This window comes from Castor canadensis, chromosome 8 (assembly GCF_047511655.1).
Source record: "Castor canadensis chromosome 8, mCasCan1.hap1v2, whole genome shotgun sequence".
Classification (NCBI taxonomy): Eukaryota; Metazoa; Chordata; class Mammalia; order Rodentia; family Castoridae; genus Castor; species Castor canadensis.
Window position 1 is genome coordinate 142,797,453 of NC_133393.1, and position 22,607 is coordinate 142,820,059.

At 36.1% G+C, this 22,607-nt stretch overlaps 1 protein-coding gene across 5 annotated transcripts in view; it reads left to right on the plus strand.

Annotated features, from left to right (window-relative positions):
- Positions 1-22,607, plus strand: part of Ric8b (RIC8 guanine nucleotide exchange factor B) — a 115,924-nt gene that overhangs the window by 67,240 nt on the left and 26,077 nt on the right. For all 5 annotated transcript variants that reach the window (XR_012450976.1, XR_012450977.1, XM_020180903.2 and 2 more), the window contains exons 5-8: positions 387-615; positions 1,344-1,439; positions 10,538-10,682; positions 18,902-19,046. Coding sequence is in view for 3 of the 5 variants with exons in the window: in XM_020180903.2 (XP_020036492.1) it covers positions 387-615; positions 1,344-1,439; positions 10,538-10,682; positions 18,902-19,046 (615 nt within the window). In the remaining 2 variants the exon portion in view is untranslated. The remainder of the gene's footprint in view (positions 1-386; positions 616-1,343; positions 1,440-10,537; positions 10,683-18,901; positions 19,047-22,607) is intronic.

The following is a 22,607-nucleotide window of genomic DNA, read 5'->3' on the forward strand; positions in this document are numbered from 1 at the left end:
TATAATATGAGGCATAATAAAACACCAGTGGATCCACAAAAGGATTTAAACCCCTTGAAGAAAATACAAAGCTAGCATTATTGTCATAACAAAATTAAAGAACTGGCGTTAATGCTTACTAATGCCTATTTTAGTGTTTCAGAAAGCAACATGACATCATGTGATTGTGTCTGTCCATTTAACATCTGTTCTTTCTAATTTGTCATATGTGTATTTGAAACAGTTCTTTATTTTCTCTCTCAGCAAATGCCAAGTAATATTAATGGCTCATTTTGAAAAAAATTTTAATTCATCCCAAAAAGTCATCTCTGAGCTTCTTATTATGTTTGCATTTTAAAGGGCTATTCAATCAAATTAAAATACTGTGTTTTTAAATTGCTTTTCAGCAATGCAGTCAACCTTTTAAGCAATGTTCCGGTCTCTTGTTTGGATGTTCTCATTTGCCCATTAACCCATGAAGAAACAACCCAAGAGGCAACGACTCTAGATGAACTGCCCAGTGATAAAACAGCTGAGAAAGAAACTGTTTTGAAAAACAATACCATGGTATACAATGGTATGAATATGGAGGCCATTCATGTTTTACTCAATTTTATGGAGAAGAGAATAGACAAGGTAAGGCTGATAAAATGAAAGCTTCAGAAAGACACTTCTAAAGAATGTAAATGTGCCACACATGCACACATAGAACAGAGTGTGATTTTTACATTTAAGCTTTACTTTATAGCTGACATGTTGTATAATCTTACTTTTTAAAGTATTTTGTTATAATATATAATAAATTGCTGAAACCTAGTGAGTTTATCTATTTAATGCTGAAAATTGTGTTATTACAACACCAAATTTGTGACTAGATACTGAAAACAGAGGAAAAATTAGTTAGTAGTCTATGTAGGCACGTAGTAAATGCTAGAAGTAAAAGTTACCTCTCCAAAAAACTTGATACTTTCTATAATACCTTTAAAATACATCCTCAAAATTTTTTTTTTCTTTTTGCAGTTTTCTTCTTGTAAATTTTCTCTAGTTTGTCACTCACTTTGTCAGGTAACAGGCTAGCATAGATGAGTCACTAAAACCTTATTTCATTGAAGCCATTGGCCAAGTCAGGGTAACCCTAGAAAAAAATAGGAAAATCCAGGACAGATAAAAACAGACAATAAATATGAAAATTACTTACAAAATAAAAATACTGTTAAAAATTTTTAAATAGTTTATAAGCTTTGATAATATAAGATATAATATCCCTCACCCCCTAAAAAAAAACATTCAGATGCTCAAGTTGCATGGAGAAAAGTATACTTTTAAAAGCTAAACTAATATAGCATGTATGGTTTTCTTTATAGGGAAGCAGCTATAGAGAGGGTCTAACTCCAGTTCTCAGCTTATTAACCGAATGTTCCCGAGCCCATCGAAACATCAGAAAATTTCTCAAAGATCAGGTAACTGCTTAAGTATATTACATCTGAAAGTTAGTATTTTAGATGTGCTTTTTATTAATGTAGAACTAACAGGTTGAACTCTTACTTTGTGATTTTCTTTCAGAAACTCAAAAAAGTTTTAATCCTTGAAATCTTCCAAAATAAGTGACCTTGTATATTTTTGAGTCATTTACTTATTTATCCAACAAATGTTTACTAAGCATTGTTCTGAGTATTGAACAACAGATGAATTCTTTAGCATTGTAGATTTTACCTTATGGTAGGAGGGTGGGCGTAAAAAGTAAATATATTATAATGGCAGGAAATGATAAGTGTTCTGAAGAAAGATAAGATAAAGCAGGTGAAGAAAAAGACTTAAAGAGATAAAGGAGAGCCTTCCTCAGGAGATGACATTTGAGCAGAAAGTTGGATAAGTTTAAAAAAAAAAAATGCCTCTGAGAATGTATGGAAGAAGAATCTACTAGAGAGAACAAGTTCAAAGTCCCTAGGTGGGATGGTGGAATGGCTCAGGTGCTAAGAGTACCTACCTAGCAAGCTTGAGGCCCTGAGTTCAAAGTCCAGTACCACAAAAAAAAAAAAAAAAATCCCCCAAGGTGAGAGGATTCTTTGACATGCGTAAGAAAAAGGAAAGCATCCAGTGTGACTGTGCAGAAATACAGAAGAAAGTGGCAATGAAGGTAAATGGTAAACAAGACCCAGATGGCATAAGATTGTATAGGATTTTGATTCTTTCTAAGTGAGATGAGAAAACATTAGTATGCTTTGAGGGGGGAGTGATATGACCTCATTTATATTTAAAGATACTCTGGCTACTACTTGTAGAAGAGTGTGAATGAATGAATGCTGGGAGACCAGGCCAGAAAACTAATGGTGAAGGCTTGGAGTAGAATGGTAGTGATAAGAGTTCTTTCTTTGGGCTCTATTTTCAAAGTGGCGTTCACATAATGTGCTGATAGGTTGGGACATGGATTGCAAAAAAAACAAGTAAAAATAATCAAAGATGACTTTGAAACTTTTAGATTTTATCTTAAAATCCAAGCCTAAGACTTTTAACAATAATAGTATGGACTTCCTTAAAATCCCTACTTCCAGCATCTTCTTTTAATTTGTACATGCAATTAAACTTTCTCTCATCCCCATGAGGAGTATGAGTCTAACATTTTTTTCGCTCTTTCACTTAGCTTGTTCCTTCTCTTCCTGTCCAGGCTAGATCACCTATAGTCATTACTTTAATTGTTCTCTTCCATACATATCTAACCAGTGTCTCACACTCCCTCAGTCAGACTCACCTGGAAAAACCCAGCAGATCGCTTAAATTCACCCTTCTACCTACTCTGAACTTCTGCTGAGCACTTCAACAGGAGAAGAGAAGATAACATGATCATATTGACTAATTCACTGTAAATTTAAGATCACCAATGCCAAGTGGCTCCCCAGAACATTCCAAGATAATTATTTTACAACTTCTTTTTCTTCACATGTCTACAACATACTCTTCTCACACTCATTTGTTGACCTTGTTTCCTGCTAAGGCAGCAGGATCATGAGTTTGAAGATAGCCTAGATTACATTGAATTTCAAACCTACCTGAGCTACGTAGTGTAATCCTGTCTCAAAAAAAAGAAAAGAAATTAAGAGAAAACTTAAATCTTTCTACCACCACATATACTGTCTGTCTGCATTTGTACCACCAAATACTTTGTTTCTCCCTTAATCACAGCAGTTGAATTATTCCTACCTCTGCCTGTGGCCAACCTCTGTTATAGATCCCTTTTCTTCTCACCTCATGAGTTTTGACCCTGCATTTATTCTTTCTCTCTCTTCTTACATTAATCTTTTTTCTTACTGTACTTTTTCTTAATGTACTGGATTATTTTTGTCACCACCCAAATACATCTTCCATGTTAAAATCCAAGGAAACCTTCCTTCAGTCCCACTTTGTTGGTCTGCTTTCCCATTTCTCTGCTCTTTATGCAGTGTTTCTCAAAGGAATTATTTATTCTTTTTACCATCCTTGACTCTCTCCTGAACCCTGTGAAATGAGGCTTTCAAGCTTTTCATCCTACTGCAAAGGTGTTTATCAAAATCACCAGCTCAATATTGCCAAAGATAATAGTTCTCAAATCTTTTCTTTTTATTCTCTGATAGCATTTAATGTCAGTGTTTCCTCCTCCTTGAAATACTTGATTTCTAGAACACAGTAGAGAACTTCTTTGCTGATGCTCTTCTTCCAAACTCTTAAGTATTTGAGTGCCCCACAGCAAGACTGTCTAGTCTCCATCTCCATTCCCTTAGTGATCCCATTCAGGAGTAGTGATTTTGAAAAACATTTATATGCTGACAACTCCCAAGTTTATATCTGCAGCCCTGTTTGTCTCCTCAACCCTAGGCTTATATAATGAACTGCCTACTCATTTTCTCCCATTGAGTGTATAAGCGATTTTCTTAAATTTAACATATCCCAAACTAAAATATTATGACAGCCCAATCCCTAACCTATTTCTGCCCCTTCTGTCAGCATTTCAGTAATGCTACTACCATTCCCCTCATTGTCCATTTTTCCTTGTGTAAAATTTCTACTAATAAATGAACCAAGTTCATTTTCTCTGACTACATTTATGGTTAAGATTAAGTAACACATTACTATATATAGCCCATACTAATAGTGCCAATTAAGAGAGTTTAGAAAATAGGGACTCTTGTCTTTAAGGGATTTGTATTCTTTTGAAAGAAAAGAGAGATACCATAAGCATGAATAATCTTTTAAGCAAGATAAACTAATTAATCAATTGAAGTTGTTTCTAAGTTTGGTTAAGATAGTCTTACCTTAAGTGGGAAGACTTGGTAGGAGGGCTTGGTGAAGAATAATAAATGAAAATAGTTTTTCTATATTTTTGCTTTTTTCACAATAATAACTTCAGGATCAAGGTTCAAGTAAACTATTTAAATTTGCTATCTCTAATTAGGATAGCCAAAAGATCTACTTGTTAAACAGCTTCTTTATATGAAAACCTTGGGCCACATATTGGGTATATACAAAAGATTATAAGTGTGTCCTCAGGAAACACTTGTAATATAGGTAAGGGGGTGAAATATTACAGGTAAAAAAGGTAATTAAAGATATAATGTGTATTAATCCATTTTGTTATTATAACAAAATACATCACATGGCAAGAGGCAGAGAGCAAATTTATGTGTGTGTCCATTCTGGTCGGTCTTTTCTTTGGTTTTTGATGCAGGGTTTTTCTGTGTAGCCTAGGCTGTTCTGGACTCTCTTTGTAGCAGCAGCTGGCCTCCAGCTTAAAATACTCCTGCCTCATCCTCTCAAGTGCTGGAATTACAAACGTTTGTCACACACTCACCTCTCTCTCTTCTTACAAAGACTCCAATATTTAATCTTGGGCTACACCCCATAACCTATCTAATCCTTATCACCTCCCAGTGTTTCCAACTCTAAGCACTTTTAATTACCTCAGTGTTGGGACTAAATTTCAATACATGAATCCCTGGGGGAAACATTGAAACCGTATCAAAACCATAGCATTCTACTCCTGGCCCCCAAGGTTCATAGCCTTCTTACAGTGCAAAATAAAATCTTTCTATCCTCAATAGTCCCAAAGTCTTTATTCATTCCAACATTAATTCAAAAGTACAAAGTCAGGTGTGGTAGTTGTTCATGCCTGTAATCCCAGCACTCAGGACACTGATAAGGCAAGAAGATCATGAATTTGAGGCTAGGCTGGGCTATATAGTGAGAATCTGTTCCAAAAAAAGACAGTGCTGGAGGTGTGGCTCAAGCAGTAGAGCATCTGCCTTCCTAACCATGAAGCCCTGAGTTCAAATCCCCAGTATCACCAAAAGAAAAAGAAGGCTGGGTGTGGTAATTCACACCTGTAATCCCAGCTGCCTGGGAGGTGGAGGGTCACAGTTCAAGGTCAGCCCAGGCAAAATGTTAGTGAGACCCTAGTCTCAATAAACAAACTGAGCATGATAGTGCACACCTGTAATCCCAACTACATGGGAGGGGTAGGCAGGAGGATCACAGTCTGAGGAAGACCCCAAGCAAAAAAAGCACAAAACACCATCTGAAAAATAACTAAAACAAAAAAAGGAGTGGGGGAATGGCTTAAGTGGTAAATAAAGTGCCTGTCTACAATCACACAGCCCTGAGTTCAAACTCCAGTATTGCCAAAAAAACAAAAAAGAACAACAAAGAAAAATACAAAGTCTCATCCAAGTCTCAAGATGAAACTTCTAGCATAAAATCAAAATAAGTTATCTCTTCAGTGTACAATGGTAGAACAGCCACAGGGTGTGCAGTCCCATTCCAAAAAGCAAGAGCACGGAGATAGAATTATTCTAAAGCAAGAGCAAAAATCAGCAGAACAGACATTAAATCCAAGTTTGGCATCAGTGAGAGGTGGGCCCCAAGGCTTTGGGCATTTCCACCCTACAGTTTTTCCAGTCACAGCCCATGTAATGCATGGGAATATTGGAGACTTTCCTAGGTGATGGTGACATGTTGCTGGTTCCTATCTTTCTGGGATACCTACTATAGCTCTACTCGCACAGCTCCACTACATAGCACCCTATCAGGCACTCCCTGCAGGGACTCAGAGCTTGCAGCAAGTTGGCCTCCAGGCCTTTGAAATCTTTGTAGAAGTTGCCATGCTGTCATAACTCTTGTATTCTGCACACCTACAGAGCCAGCACCAAGTAGATGCCAGAAAAGTCTGCTGGGCCTGGGCCTCCTTGAACCACTGCTGAAGCCATATAGTTCTTTGCCATTTGAACACAGAGAAATTAATCCTGAGGTGGTCTTGGGTGGTAAGGTAGTAGGGAGCTCCCTGGACTCAGTCCCTAAGATAGTTTTACCCTGGAAGGTCTCTGGGCCTGTGGTTAAAGGAGTAGCCTAGAAGATTTAGGAGATGCCTTCAAGACCTTTTTCATTCCTAACAGTTAGCGTTCTTGAGAATCTCTTAAAAAGCAGTCCCTCTGCTGTGCCTTCCTTAACCACACAAGTCCTCACTTTTTCTTTTTTCCTTCCCTGGCCAGGCTGAGAATTTTCTGAATCTTTCTGCTCCTGACTCTCACTGTAAATCTGACTGAAAATGACTGATAGTACCCACATCATAGCCTGAATGCTTGTTGTTTTGAAATTTCTTCTGCCAAATAAACAAAAAAAAATTGGCAGAAGAATGAACCATCATTCTTAATTTCAGCCTTTACAAAGTCTTAGGTCAAGGACACAGGCCAATCAGGTTTTTTGCAACAGTTTAACAATGATGGCCATTTTTTCCAGTTTCCCATCAAATTCTCATTTCCATCTGAAACTAGTTCCTAGTCTTTTCTTCTAACCCTTCACCAGAATTTCCCATAATATTCAGCTTACAGCATTCCAGGGTTTTTCTAGACTGCTCCTCCAAACTCTTCCAACCTCTACTCATTACCCAATTCCAAAGTTGCCTCTGTATTTTCAGATACAGTTTAGTAACAACCCCATTCCTGGTACCAGTTTTCTATGTTAGTCTGTTTTTCATTACTATAATAAAATACCTGAGGCAGGCTATCTTTATAAAGAAAACAGATTGATTTAGCATGGAGCTGCACTGGCATTGGCTTGGCTCTGGTGAGCACTACGTGACATACACCAGAAGCATGTCCAGAAGGGAGAAACCGTATCTCAAAACAAAGCCAGAGAGTGAGTCAGGGTGAGCTGGCACTCTTGTGAGAGCTCAGGCTACCTTTATTTCTTCTGAGGGAAGTTCTTTAATGACCTAAGGTCCTCCCTCTAATCCCTACCTCTTAAAGGTCCACCATCTGTTGGCACCACCACACTAAGCACCAGGATCCCAATTCATGAACCCTTAGGAGACATACTTAAACTGTAGTGCAAAGTATAACAAAGAAATCAACTTTCTTTCTAAGGAAGATGCATTGTAGACTTAGAATCAAGAAAGACAGAACTGGAAATAGCAGATGATTGGCAGGCAGGTGGCCCAGTGGTAGAACTTATGCTTAGCAAGCACAAGGCCCTAAGTTTGATCTCTATCACTAAGAAAAAAAAAAATGAAACAGATAATTAACTTTTATGATAGCATAAATGAAACCACAGTTAATGGATTATTGTGCTCAGTAGTGAATACCTGATTAAATCCAACTCATACATTCCCAGAGACAGTTGGTCTCAAGTATTTAGGCAATTGGAAAAGAATACTGATGCGAGACCCAGGTCGTAGTAGTCTGGAGAGGCTTTTAGAAGAGATTAACAATCAGTAGATTTGAAAGAGAAACTGGATAAGATTTGTCAAAAAATTTGTTGGAGGCTAATATTTAGGAAGAAACACATATGCTATTTGGGAGTGACATATAATAGCAAGAACAAAATTACATTAAAGTTTTATTTTGTTTTAAGGAACCCAAAAATATTTTATAAAAATTTTATATAGTAAACTTGGTCACTACGCTGTGAATATTAGAGATGCATGCTATATAAAATCACCTATTATATGCCTCACTCTTCTAAAAATGGGAGATAATCTTATATGGTTGAAGTGGTTTGGATAAGGACTTACTGTGCAATTACTTTATGCCTACTGTTGTGCTTTCCCTTGCCAGAGATATTGACATAAAGACTCTACAAACATTTGGCAGATGACTCAATTTTCAGAGGTTTAGTTTCTACTTTTTTATTCATAGCTATTTCTCCAGTGCCTCCAGTACTTCCCAATATATGGTATGTTCTCAACATAGAGAGAGGAAAGGAACAAAGTCAATTGAATGAATTAAAAAAATAATAAAATAGGATCTGGCATATAATAGGTACACAGTAAGCTATCATTTGACTTTGTATCTATCCTCATTTCCTAGCATAGGGCCTAACTATTTATGTAGATGGCACTTGCTATGGTTTGCATGTGGTTTGTCTTCCAAGAGCTCATATATTAGAAGCTTGGTCTTCAGAGTGGAGGTGATGAAGAACCTTGAAGAGATCCTTAGGTCACAGGAGCTTCCCTCAAGAGGGATTAAGGTTAATGCTTGTGGGATCCTTGAGCTCCCTTGAATCACTCTGAATTTCTGTTTCACAATGTGAGTCCTTTTCTCTTATATATATCCCTGCCATTGTGACGCCATCCTCATTAGGCCTTCACCATAGATGGAACCATTGGGTGGGGCCACCTGATCTTGGGCTTTGAAACTCTAGAATTGTGAACTAAATAAACCTCTTTGTAAAGTTAGCCTGCTTTCAGGTATTTACTTATGGTAACAGAAAACAGACCAATACAGTATTTAACAATGTTGCTTGAATTGATTTCATTTTTCCTTCAATCAACAAAATATGTATTGAGCACCTGTGATATGCTAGGCACTGGGAAGCAAAAGAAACAAATCCCTGCCCTGATGGAACTTACTTTTGTGGAAGGAAGTACACAATAAACCAAACCAATAAGTGTTTAGTATGTCAGATGGTAATCAGTGCTATGAGAATTATAGCAGAGTAAGATGAGAATGGTAAAGAGAATGCTAAAGGTTAGTGAAGGGGTAGTCAGAGACTATCTCTGTAAGGGACTTTTGAATAGAGACCTGAGTAAGGAAGAAAGCCATACAAATAGTTCTAGAAAGAGAGTTTCTGGGCAGAGAGAAACCAGTACATGCAAGGACCTGAGTCAACACAGTACTGGGTATGTTAAAGGTATTCCATGCAGGTCTGTTTGGCTGTAGTAATATAGTAGTTTAAGTAAGGAGAATAGTAGAAATGAAGTCAGGAAAGTAGCAGGAAGCCATATTATATGAAACCTGTAAGAGATTATGAGGACCTTGCGTTTTTACTATGAGAGACAATTTGGAGTCACAAGGGTGCAGATACTGTATAAAGCCATAAAACTGGATAAGACCACCAAGTGAGTGAAGAAAAGTTGCCCGAGAATTTAACCCGTGAATATTCCAATATTTGTAAGACAGAAAGAGAAAAGATTTGACAAAAGAGGCTGAGGCAAAGCACCTAGTCAGATGAGAGAAAGCCTGGGTGAGTGGATGGGTAAGTGAGTGAGCAAAGGAACAGATAAAATAAACAATTTGGATAAAAAGTAACCCTTTGAGGATCAGTCTATTAGGTAAGGTTGAGGGTCATGTTACTTATAAATAATGTATGTATACTACCTTTTACAGCAACTCAATAATTACAGATTGAGTATCTCTTATTAAAAAATACTTGGGACTAGAAGTATTTCAGATTTAGAATCTTTTCAGATTTGGGGATATCATGATAATATACCTTGGCAATGGGACCCAACTCTAACCCAGAATCCTGTGCTTTGTATGCACCTATATACATAGCCTGAAGGTGATTTTATACAATATTTTTAGTGCATCTGCATTTGACTGCCACCATCACATGAAGTCAATTTTTCTATCACAAAAGGAATTTTCCATTTGTGGCATCATATCTGCTTAAAAAGTTACAGATTTTGGAGCATTTCACATTTTCAGGTTAGTGATGCTCAACCTGTAGTAACCATTTTTTTTTTTTTTCTTTTTAGTGGTACTGGAGTTTGAACTCAGTGTCTTGTGCTTGCTAGGCAGGCACTCTTCCCTTGAGCCATTCCACCAGCCCGCCATTTTTTGTTATAAAATGAAACAACTAGAAACATAAATACAGGTTTTTTAAAAATAAATACTGAAAATGCTACCAGACTTAAAAGAAGGAAGAAATTAGTATGATTCTGGGTATTATAAAAGTCTTTGGAAAAAAGTGAAATGATGCAAAAGTTAAAACAAATTTGATGGGGACAAAAAGAAGTATTCCAGCAGTCGAAATGAGTGAAAATTCAAGAACACCTTTAGGATAGCCTGGTGACAGATACAGTGAAGACTTGTTTCTGTTCAAATGAAACTTCATTACAGGCATGAAATTATTTGAGATCTGTTTATTTTTATTTTAACTTTATACAGAAACTAACCTATATCTATTTTTAATCTTTTTTCACTTTTCCAAAACTAAGCCCAGTAACCATTACAACATTGACCAGTTGTATGAGATCATCCTCACATACTCTAATACCTTCACTTGATGATGGTTTTTTCATTTGTGCCATCAGGTTTTACCACCTTTAAGGGATGTGACAAATAGACCTGAAGTTGGCTCCACTGTGAGAAATAAGCTGGTGCGCCTCATGACACATGTTGACCTTGGAGTCAAGCAAATTGCTGCTGAATTCCTTTTTGTCCTTTGCAAAGAGAGAGGTAGGTTGACTCTTTGCTCTCTATTTTTTATCTTTTGGAGGGAATTTGAGAAATTACCCTGTTTTTAGTGACCATCTTATTCCACTGTTTGCAAAGCTTACTGTCTACCTATTATTAATAGAGTAGAGAGGCTGAGGAGTAATAAAAAGTGATCATTTAAAAGCATTTTCAAGCCAGGTACAAGTGGCTCATGGCTGTAATCCTAGCTACTTGGGAGACTGAGATCAGGAGGATAGTAGTTCAAGGCCAGCCCAGGCAAAAACTTAACAAGACTTCATCTCAACCAGTAGCTTGGCATAGTGGTGTACATCTGTCATCCCAAGCTACGTGGAAGGCTGAGAATTGGAAGATTGCACTTCCAGGCCAATCTAGGCAAAAAAAAAAAAAAAAAGATAGGCCAATCCCATCTCAAGGAAAAAAAGCTGGGCATGGTGGTGCACACCTGTCATCCCAGCAGCAGCAGAAAGTGTAAAATTGGATAGTGGTCAGGCCAGCATGGGCAAAAAAGCAAGACCCTATCTCCAAAATAACCAGAGTAAAAGGGGCTTGACTCAAGTAGTAGAGTGCCTACCTAGCAAGCATGAAACCCTGAGTTCAAACCCCAGTACTGCCAAATAAATAATGAATTTTCTTATGCCTCTGAATTCATAAGACATTCAAGAGACAGATGCATTCCCAAATGCACACACTTTTAAATTTTATCTTCTACGTCCTTGACCAGACTTTTTAATCTGGATGGGACAAAATCTAGAGTCATTATGAAAAATCTTTGTAATAATTCAGTTGTTTCTATTTTGATACCAACACAGACCTGGGTTAGTTCTTCTATTTAATTCCTCTTGAAATTATAGTAAAATTCAATTTCTTTACCAGGTTCTTCAGTCAGCAGTCATTGAATATGTGCTATGTAATATACTGGATAGTATATGCACAAAGATGCATAAGATACATGCCTTACCCTTGAGATAATGTAGAATGAAATTAAAAACTAACTACTTTGTGAGTATATATAAAGTGATAGTCTCCTGAGGTAGATCCAACAATTTAAAATATTTTCTAAAATTATTTGTTCTAAAAAAAAGGCAAAGTTCTCCAAACAAGGAGCCTTAAATTATTTAAATTATTCAGATCTTCTCACCTATTTCTCCTTCTAGTTTATAAATATCCTAGTGTAAAATCTCATCTAAGCAGCCTTCTTATTCTTCTTGTTTTTTTAAAGTGCCCGGTTTTGTGAGACAGTTTGGAGATGGAAAAGTTAACTCCTCTCAAAATCTTAAACCAACTGTATTCTTAAACTGCATTTCTGAATTATTTAGCCAACCACTTAAGTTCCTGTTAAGAACATAATTTGATCATTATCATAATGGTGGTAAACGTAGCTCTATGAAATAAGAAGTACCAGTGCCATGTAACACTTAACTCACATAAGGTCCCTGTAAGGCCATTATTATTATTACTAGCTCAGTTTCATCTGTTCTTTTGGACAATTCATTTCTCTCATAATTTTGAAAAAAGATTGATTTAACATCTTGGAATTCAGTGGTTATCATTGTGTCCTATATATAGTGTTAGTAAGTACTGACTAAATTGAATATATTTTTCTTAGATAAAAACAGAGCTGTTTTAAAGTGTATGTATGTATATATATAAATCTAAACCAGCAATACATGTTCATTTAAAAAGGTAGAGTGCCTGCCTAGCAAGCCTGAGGCCGAGTTCAAACCCCAGTGCCACCAAAATCAAAATTTGTCAAAATATATGCTAAAGTATTATGTAATGTTATTTATGATATTATAAATATTCAGAAATGATATTTATTATTCATAAGTAATTATATATTCAGAAAAATACTTTTATTGTTTATAATATTGACATCAATATTCTGTAATATTATAAATAATATATAATATTTCTAATATATGATATTTTAGATTTTATTACTAGTAAGATTACTGGTGGATGTTTTTTCCCTTTTTAGTTCTCTATCATAATTTTTCTACAATGGACATCCATTTCTCATTCTTTTTTAATGTCTTAATCAAAAATTTATTTTTTTATACTTTATTATTATACTACAGGTACATTGTGACATTCACAAAGTTTCTTACAGTTTATCATAGTTGAATTCACCCCCTCCATCACTTTCCACTTCTCATATACTTTTTAAAAGCTTTTTAATAGAGCAAAAATAAAATTTGTTTCTTCTGTGACTATATATCTTAAATATTCCATATCAAAATGCAGAGCTACATATATATATCTAGTTATACTCACCTTACTTATAAATTAGTGAATGTCACAGCAAATGCAGTATAGGCATTTGTAAGTAATTTCTGTAAATTTTTTTTTCTATTTGAAATGATTGGCTTTCCCTTTTCAACCTAATATTTGTGAAGTTTCATAGTTGTAGCTTTGAGCCCAAAGCCAACCCCGATGAGCATGGTAATATTTTTTTCATTTGAACTTTGACATGTCTATATATAGCCATCTGATTTTCCTTTTAGTTAGATTATAAGTTTATAGATACATTCTTTTGGAATAAAAATTCATTTCTTCAAAAAAATTTTTTGGCTAGATCCTACAAAATATACAAGATAAACAAATTCTCTACCTTCTTGTTCTTTACTTTTTTAGGCTAGGGTCAAAACTCAAATGCTTACACCAGCCTGTTAATAATAAAAGTAAGTCAAATGAGTTAGATGTAAGATGATAAATGAACACCGGTACTTTCCAGCAACTCATTATTGGAGGGGATAGTGGGACTGCAAGAGACTGAAAAGAGGACATTGCTATTTAGACCCAACTGATTGTTATCATGAAGGAAAAGTGCCAAGTATTACTAGGTCTACCATGTTTTTCGAGAGAAACTAGAACACTGGATTTTTACATAAAATCTCTCCATTTTCAGTGTTATCAGCTAATCAAATTTAAAACTTCTGGCCAAAAAAGTCTGCAGTCTACCTTCAACTTAAAATTCATTAGATTTTTTAAATTGAGTTTGGAAGTAGACTACTACCAAAATAAAATAAATTTTAAATAATTTGTCAGAGTGGCTGAACTTTAGCTTAAAGATTTGCAGAACTAAGTTGAAAGTGAGGGTACTTTGATCAGTGTTCAATGGTCAGACCACAAAGTAGAGACAGAAAGCTGCAATCACGTTGAGTTTAAGAACACCGAGACTACATGAAGAAGGAAACTGAAATGAGGTGATATGCAAAACACAAAATTATGGATAAGTAGGCACAAAAGAAACCATCCAAGTGTCTTAAATAACCAGGCTAAAGCACATCTCCATCCGATAGCGAACAAAAGACTAACTTGTGCTCACGCCACCGTCTTGTTCTGTTGAGCCCTGATGTAACTAAACTTTTGTCATTGCTCTGCAAATTTTGTACTTTCTGCAGGGAGCCTGAAGGTTGGACTTACATAGTTTAATCAGGAGAAAATCCTTTGTAAAATAACCCCTTGCCTTGGTAGGATTCCTGCCCTTCCTCCCTGTAACCTAATTCACTAATTCCGAGTGTATGCCAGGCACTGTAGTAGGGACTGAATTATAAAGCTAAATTGGACTTGAACTCCCTCAGCATATAGCCCAATACTGAAAATTTTACTTTACTCTCCATTTCAGGCTCAGAGGAATAGGTGTCTCTAGCTTCAGTTAAACAGTCTCCCCTTCCTGTTTATCTTTGCTCTTCCTGTCTTTGCAGAAGCCTTGCTCCATCAGTTGTTACTCTCTCTTCTTTTGGGTTTTTTTTTTTTAACTCTCCCTCTCTGTGCTTTCCTTAATCCATATAAATACTCATATCACTGTCCTTCACATCTTAGCGTCTTGAAAGACTAATTGGTTTTTCAGTGTCCTCACTACCTACTCAGGCTTCAATTTGCTTCAGGTCAGCAACTTAACTTCCAAGTTCCATAAATTCAATATAATGAACATGCTGTCTTGTGTATTTTTCCACAAAGAGGAATAATTTTATTGTACTCTGGTAAAGTCCAAGAGAGGAATGTGCCCAGTACTACCACAGTCTGGAAGAGGGAACGATTAGGGGTTGTGGAAGTCAGAGAAATTCTTTGCAGAAGACAGAGAAATGGGAAATGGCCATAGTAGGTACAGAAGAGCAACTAGTTCAAGATGTAAGGAAACCACAGTATAGAAGACAAGCTTAGGAAAGAAGGCAGAGGCTACAAAATGAAGAGCCTGTTAGGCCCTGTTTTAGAATTTGAGCCTTTAGAGGAAATATGAGAGCTTTTATTGAGGAGGATAATATAATCTTGGTTTGTTTTGTTATTGGTGGTAGTGGTGGTTTGTTTTGTTTTTACAGTACCGAGGATTGAGCCAAGGCCTCATACTATAGTCATGTTTTTGTTTTACAAATATATATTGAACAGTGTGTAGAATAAAGAATGGAAAGATGTAAGACTAGAGTGAGGATACTAGTCAGCCAAGGCAAAGAAAGATTTACACAGAAGGGAGAATAGTCTCTGGATAGAATCTGGTTCTGCCATTCTTTCTTCTAGGTAAAAGAGAAGAAACTTGGGCTGGAGGCATGGCTTAACCAGTAGAGCACCTCACCTGCCTAGCAAGCTTAAAGCCCTGAGTTCAAACCCCATACTGGGGAAAAACAAAAAACAAAAAACAACTTGTCTTTTAAATGGTAGTATTTATAAAACCCACATTTGCGTAATCATTAATACTATGACTGCCAGTGCAGTTCTAATGTGCTCAGTACTGGGGTTGCTTTTCTCTGTTCATAGTGCCCTCTAGCATCCTAAAAAAGTAATGGTGAAATACTGCTTGCATTTTTCTGGCTGAATGCTAAACGTTTTGATTTCAGCAGCATTTTCACATAACTACATGGATGATTACTATGACAAGGACAAATGTGCTCTGTGTGTGTGTGTGTGTGTGTGTGTGTGTGTGTGTGTTTAAGACCACCAGAAAATCTTTTCTTTGCCTTAGCAGCTCACCTTAATATCCAAATTCAGTCTGTTTTCCTCTTCTATTTTTTTCAGCATCAATTAGGATATTACATGTTGTATTTGAAAATAGAATAAGACGTAGCTAAAAACATTCCATCAGTACCTCTCATTGTGAAGATTTTGTATTCCATATGTCTTTCCTCCTCTGCTCCCCATATTTTATCCTCTTAACAAAAGATCATTTGACTTTAAAGTTACTGGTTGTAACTTTACCTACTTTGAAGTAGGTAAATCATCATTGTAATAATACACTGCCTGTTACAGAATTGGCATGTTTGTTCCAGTGAAAATAATGAACATTATTTTCATTAAAATGCCAGGGAGGGCTGGAGAAGTGGCTCAAGTGGTAGAGCACCTGCCTAGCAAGTGTGAGGCCCTGAGTTCAAACCCCAGTACCACCAAACAAAACAAACAACCAACCAAAAAACAAAGAACAGTTCATTAAAATGCCAGGAAATTTTACTGTTAGCTTGCTTCCAGAGGGATTTTCTGCAGAAGAAAGCTGTTACTTACTGTTGTTTTCACTTCTGTTTAACCTATTTTTAAAATAGGCTAACCTATTTTTTAGCCTTTCATAATCTTTGCATTCTTAACCTTAGTTATTTTGTGTCATTTTTTAAATTGTTGTTATCTTGTTTTTAAGTGTATTAATTTAAATCATTTATTCATATAATCTCAAGTTAGACTTTAATAATTTCAGTGATTGTTACTTTTCTGGAACTATTAAACATTCCTCTTTATTAAGGAAAAAACAAAAAATAAAAATAAGTTTTATCAATAATGTGTGCAATGCTCTGTGGATACAGTGCTCATCAGTGTTCTATGGGTTTGCTTGGTTTTTTTTATTTATTTTGCTCTGTGGGTTTAGAGCTGTGATCTTTCATTCTCAGTGGCTTTGTGTCTGATCATGTCATTAAGGTCATATCTGACCTCCATGAATATTAAGAATACCTGAGGACCAGTATGGTGGTTCATAACTATAACCTCAGGTTCCTAGGAGGTGGAAGTAGGAGGATCCAGATCCAAGGCCTACCCAGACAAAAGCATGTTACCCTACCTGAAAAGTAAGCTAAAGCAAAAAGGACCAAGATCACAGCTCAAATAGCAGAGTATTTGCTTAGCAGGCACAAAGCCCTGATCTCAAACCCTAGTACTGCAAATAAACAAGTAAATAAAACCTTATGTATACTACACTTATCTCTTCCTCTAATAACTCTTTAAGGATTCATTAATTCATCTAAATTACTGCATCTTGGGGAGGCATTGATAGGAAAAGAAAGCATATCAGATTTATTCAGAGGGTTTTCAATTTATCTGATTCCTTATTAATGGTATTATCCAGTACCCTCTGAGAAATACTACCAGAGATTACCGTTACCAGTAGGTTTTCAGCTTGAAAATTAGTAGTTTAAATCCCACTTAATGTACGTATATTATTAATCCGTATTTCCTTTTGAACAAATTTCACTTGTTTTCTATATTCTTTGAAAGGAGGACTTCCTTTTATTTGTCCCCACAGTCCCTATTTTCAGTGTCAGAGAGGTACCCTCCATTTTAAGTATTTGAAAATTTAATGAACAACTCTGTCCATGGCCTTGATTGTTCCATATTCTGATCATATATATCCCCTTTTCTTAACCACCTATTTCTCTATTGCAGCCCCTTTTAAGAGGTCCCCAAGGTCATTTTAATTGCCCTTGGAATCTTCCCCGGCTTTCTTTTGACTTTTTTTGAGGGGAGTGATCTGAATTACATTTTTAATGTAGGTTTTAATAGGCTTTGTACATGGATAAGATGTGTATTACTTCCTACAGTGGTCCTTAGGGTGACATTTTATCAGCATTCTATTGAAAGTCTTAAGTAAATTTTGCCAGTTTTATCTTTTGATTAATATGCTAGTATTCACCTTGAAATTGTACCTGAAGAAAAGGAAGTACTCCTAAATATAGCTGTCAGTTATTGCTTAGTGTCTCCCTTAAAGGTATCTAGAAATCACACACACACACAAAAAATTTCTACAGTACAAGGTTTTTTGCAAAAGTTTTCATGTGTCATCTCATTTTCAAGATACCACCTTACAGTATTGGCAGTGTAGTACTTAACAAAAGTCCTGGGCCAAATACTTCAGGGCTCCTTGTCTAAAAGAATTATTTTACTCAATAATACAAGGGGAAAAGAATAATTATTTACTTTGTGCTAGATACTTTTCTAAAAACCTTGCATGTATTAACTTGTGAAATAGCTAGTTCTTACCCCATTTCTACAAATCAGAAAACTGGGATAGAACTGTAGAATATCTTACAAAGTCAACCAGAGATTTAGTGGTAGAGCCTTTTTTTTTTTTTTTTGGTAGTACTGGGGTTTTAACTCAGGGCCTAAACCTTGAGCCACTCCACCAGCCCTTTTTTGTGATTTTTTTTTTCGAATAGAGTTCTCACGAACTCTGCCTAGGCTCACTTTGAACCGATATCCTCCTGATCTCTGCCTCTTGAGTAGCTAGAATTACAGTTGTGAGCCACCAGCGCCCAACTCTGATTTCCTTTTTTTTACAGCAGCAAGATAGCTTATTGTATTTGCTAATAACCTTAAGTTTTCTTATTTCTTATACCTTTTGCCTTGAACTCCTACAAATGGTGAAAGGAATATTATATACCATGTTGGTAAAAATCTGACCTTTACTATCTCTAGTTTTGTTTTGTTTTGTGGTACTGGGGTTTGAATTCAGGGCCTACACCTTGAGCCACTCCATCAGCTCTTTTTTTGGGATGGGTGTTTTCGAGATAGGGTCTCACAAACTATTTTCCTGGGCTGGCTTCAAACCACAATCCTCCTGATCTCTGCCTCCTGAGTGGCTGGGTTTACAGTTATGAGCCACTAGTGCCCAGCTATCTCTAGTTTTTTATCATTTCTTAAAACCAACTTTTTTTAAAAGTAAGATTTGAGATGAGAACCTTAAAAAATGACCCTTACCAATTGTTGGGCAATCACAGAGGTCCTACTTATGCCTAAAGTGTGTTCAAACCAGCTCTTTTTAAATTTCCGATACCTTAAAAAAAAAATCTTCAGAGGATGTAGGAGAATTTGTAAATGGTTCAGCATAACTACTACTACACTTTGAAAACATAATTTAAAGATTTACTGCTTAGCAGGTGTTTCCAACATCTCTGTGCTATGAGTGGTTGATGATGGTGAGTGAGCATGCAAAGACTCCTGTCTAAAACCTTGTTCTGTTTTTGCAGTGGATAGCCTGCTGAAATACACTGGCTATGGAAATGCTGCAGGACTGTTGGCGGCCAGGGGCCTCTTGGCTGGAGGAAGAGGAGATAATTGGTACTCAGAGGATGAGGACACTGATACTGAAGAATACAAAAATGCAAAACCAAAGTATAGTATCAAGTTTCTTTCCACCTACCTATAGTTAAGCCTTTTGAGTTGGTTATTTGCCTTTCACTTCCTTTGTCTTTCATTTTCCAATGTTTCTTTTCTCTTGTGGATTTGAAAGTTTTCTATTTAATGGTATTTTTTAGAGGCAATTTCATAGCTAGTACCTTAGAGAGTGACTTCTAGGTTTAAGAAAGGATAATACTGCAAGAAATGTTCAGTAGCATGGTATTCTCAACATATTCATTTTCCTCTTTCAAGCACTAAGAAAGCTGGTGTTTTTAGGTATCTACCATTGACTAAAAAAGTATTATCGCTTACTATTTGCCTTCCTTTCCATAGGTTGAGATTATATAAGTATAACCAATAAGTTGGTTATTTGATGCTTCAGTCTTTCTCAGACATCTAAATGTAAGTTCCATACATTATAACCAACCCCCTTGTATAAAACTCCTTACCAGTCAAAAGTAATGCAGCAGGCACATTAATTAGCACAAGGAAGGAGGTCTGGCTCTGCGTTGAATTTTAGCCAAACATACTCTTAAAGAATCAACTTTCAACAGATACATCAGTTTCTGAATAGACAAACCAGAAACTATTAAGTGTTCCCTAAGTCAGTGCGTACAAGGTAAAGACATTGATTCTTCTCTTTTTCTTCAAAACAAACCACCTCCTTCCTTCCATTCTTTCTGTATTTCTATATTCCTTCTATTCCCTCCTTATCCTTTTCATCCCCTTCAATCCCCCATTCCAGGTAAATTTCTTAGTTTCCACTTATTAGGAGCCATTCAAGCTCAGTTTTTGCTGGGTTCCATTACTGAATGTTAACAAAGTGTCCCTTTTGACATCGTCAGTGATGTTGACATGTGTTTTCTTCTGACAGTTTTCTAGTGTGTGATTTGGATCATATAGTAGGTAATCAAAAAATCACAATCTGCAAAATTACATGTTGGGGTTTGTATTTTAAGTATAGATTGTGCCCTGTTGAAAGTAACAGGCTGTCAGGAATTGAAAGAAATGGCCAGTTTCCAATCAGGCAGTACATAAATGCCCGATTTCTTGGCAAGTCAGGTCTTAGTAGGTAGTGTTATTTCTAGTGTCTCCAATACTGTCAACCGCAGCAGAATCTTATAGAGATGGTGCTAGGAAACAAAGACTTTAGGGATGAACAAAAAAGCTAGTAGTGACTCTTAAGCAGTGCCAGAGTCATATTTGGTCATGTATATAGTTTTGAAATCTGCCACCATTCAGTTGCTATAAATTGGGCACGTCTATCAAGTGTGTGAATAGATTAGAGGAGTCTTACTTCTTTCTGTGTCATTATTCTAAATTAGCCTTGCTAGCTCTTGATTTTTCCATTCCACAAACTGTATTTCCATGTCAATTTAATACTTTATGTCTCTTTATTAGCGACTTCAAAATATAAAACTTGAAAAGTCTCTCTCTCTCTCTCTCTCTCTCTCTCTCTCTCCCTCTCTTTCTCTCTCTCAGGGTCTTACTATGTTGTTTCCCAGTTGATCTCAAACTTGTGAGGAATCCTTTCACCTTAGCCTCCCTAGTATCTGGGACTATAGGCATGAGCCACCATACCCAACTAAAAGGCTCATATTTCTAAATGAAGGTGGAGATTACATTAGGCATTCCTCGAATCCCAAGGTGTATGGACACAGTCTACTAAGAAAACTCATACCTACTCATGGATATGAATTTTTAATGGGTTAATGTCTTTGCATCTCAGTGTATATTACTGATTTTATTTAGTAGATGGTCTTGGTCACATATCTAGGAAGCACTGTAATATATTTAGAATGCTACCATAACAAGAAGGGCTCAGAGAAAACACAGAAACACGGGGTCTCTTCCAACAGTATAGGAAGTAGAATTATGTTACATTTTGAAAGTGATGTTAGATTTCAAGAGAGTACCATTTGATGTTGTTATTGTCTTAGCTCTGTACTTAGGCTTTACATACTTAATTGGAATCTCTTTCAGCTTTTGGACTTGGTTTATACTAGTCATAGGAATGGTGTGTTAGTGTGATATGAATAATCACCATTATGAAATGTTATCTCTCTTAAACATTGCTTATTAACAAGTACAAATGTGTTTTTTCAAGTAGCATTGCATCTTCCTTCTTCACATAGACTTACATGTTTTTCTCTTATTCCCTCTTTAATGTGAAAGATGTGGTGGGGTCTTTAATATGTTACTTGAAAATACTTCTTCAAATGATTCCTGTGGAAGTGGTGGCAGACAAAGTACTTTATGTGCAAAATGACACTTTATACATTCAGGAGTGATCCACAGAGCTCTAAGAACTTGTTAGGAAAATTTTTTACTAATCTAGTCAAGCTTATAAAGTCAGCATCTGAAAGGATTACTCATTCTCCCACCCCCTGATTACCCTTCGCTAGTTAGGTGTCCCAAGAAGCCAGTCTGCTTTTTTTATGATATATTTATTCACAACATTTGCTAGTATTGACAGAAGCAGACAAATTACCCTCCATCCAGTTGCCCATAGTCCTATTGTCAAAAATGTAAGTAACCTATAATCCTTTACTGGAATCTGAAACTAAGAATTGTATGGAGCTTACATTCAGACTATGGGGGACAGCTAATGTTATCATAGTCCTTTTTGTGTCAAAATGAATATATGTAATGGACTGGAAATGGCTTTAGCAATTAGCACATTTAGACAAAGTACATTTATAAAGTCAAGTTATGTGCCACATAGATTTTAGGTGTATGTATAGCCAGGTTTTTTAAGTTTTCAGATGAAGTTTAGTCATATATCAAAGGCAAACCAACTGTCTAAATTTTTACTTTTATGCCTCAGAGCCTGGAGACTCCTTGACTATATAGGTGATAACTAATATAACTAAGTGATGTCTTTTGTACATAATTTTAGACATCAATTGAAAGATGTATATTTAATGGCATTTGGCTTTTTTGAGAGAAAGGGCTTTCAGGTTGTGTACATAGGCATCTAAGGATCCAAAGGGTTGTCTTAAAGGACTGCTTCATGGAGAAGAATGAGGGAATGGCCAAAAGTAACCAGAACCCTAGGGCACTTTCTGACACTCTTCACACTCCACACTAGCTCATAAGTACATCCAAAACTTAAAATCATCGTACTAAGTAAATTCAGGAGTATTTTCCTTCTTAACTGTATTTATCTTAGCTGTAGCTATGGCAGCAGCTGTACAGATAGTTGCTTTAGCACAAAACAAGATACTTTTTTCCTTTTGTCAAGAATTTTTTGTGCTGCTTAAGAACCATTATTGTTGTCTCATCATATTGGGGCTATAGAAACAATTTCTTTGTTTTTAATATTTCTTAAAGTAAGTGAGCCAGAAACCAAGACTTGAAGGTTTTTTTCTTTTTGCCCAGTTTGGGCTGTAATGGTGCATTTAGGAATAATAGGATTTAATTAGCATTTTTAGGGTCTGGAATTTATTACTGTAAGCATTTGTGAAATGCATCTTAAGTTCAGATTATTAAAGGACCATAGTTGAAAATAAAACCATTGCTATTTCTGACATGTTCTAGAAGTTTACCAGCCTT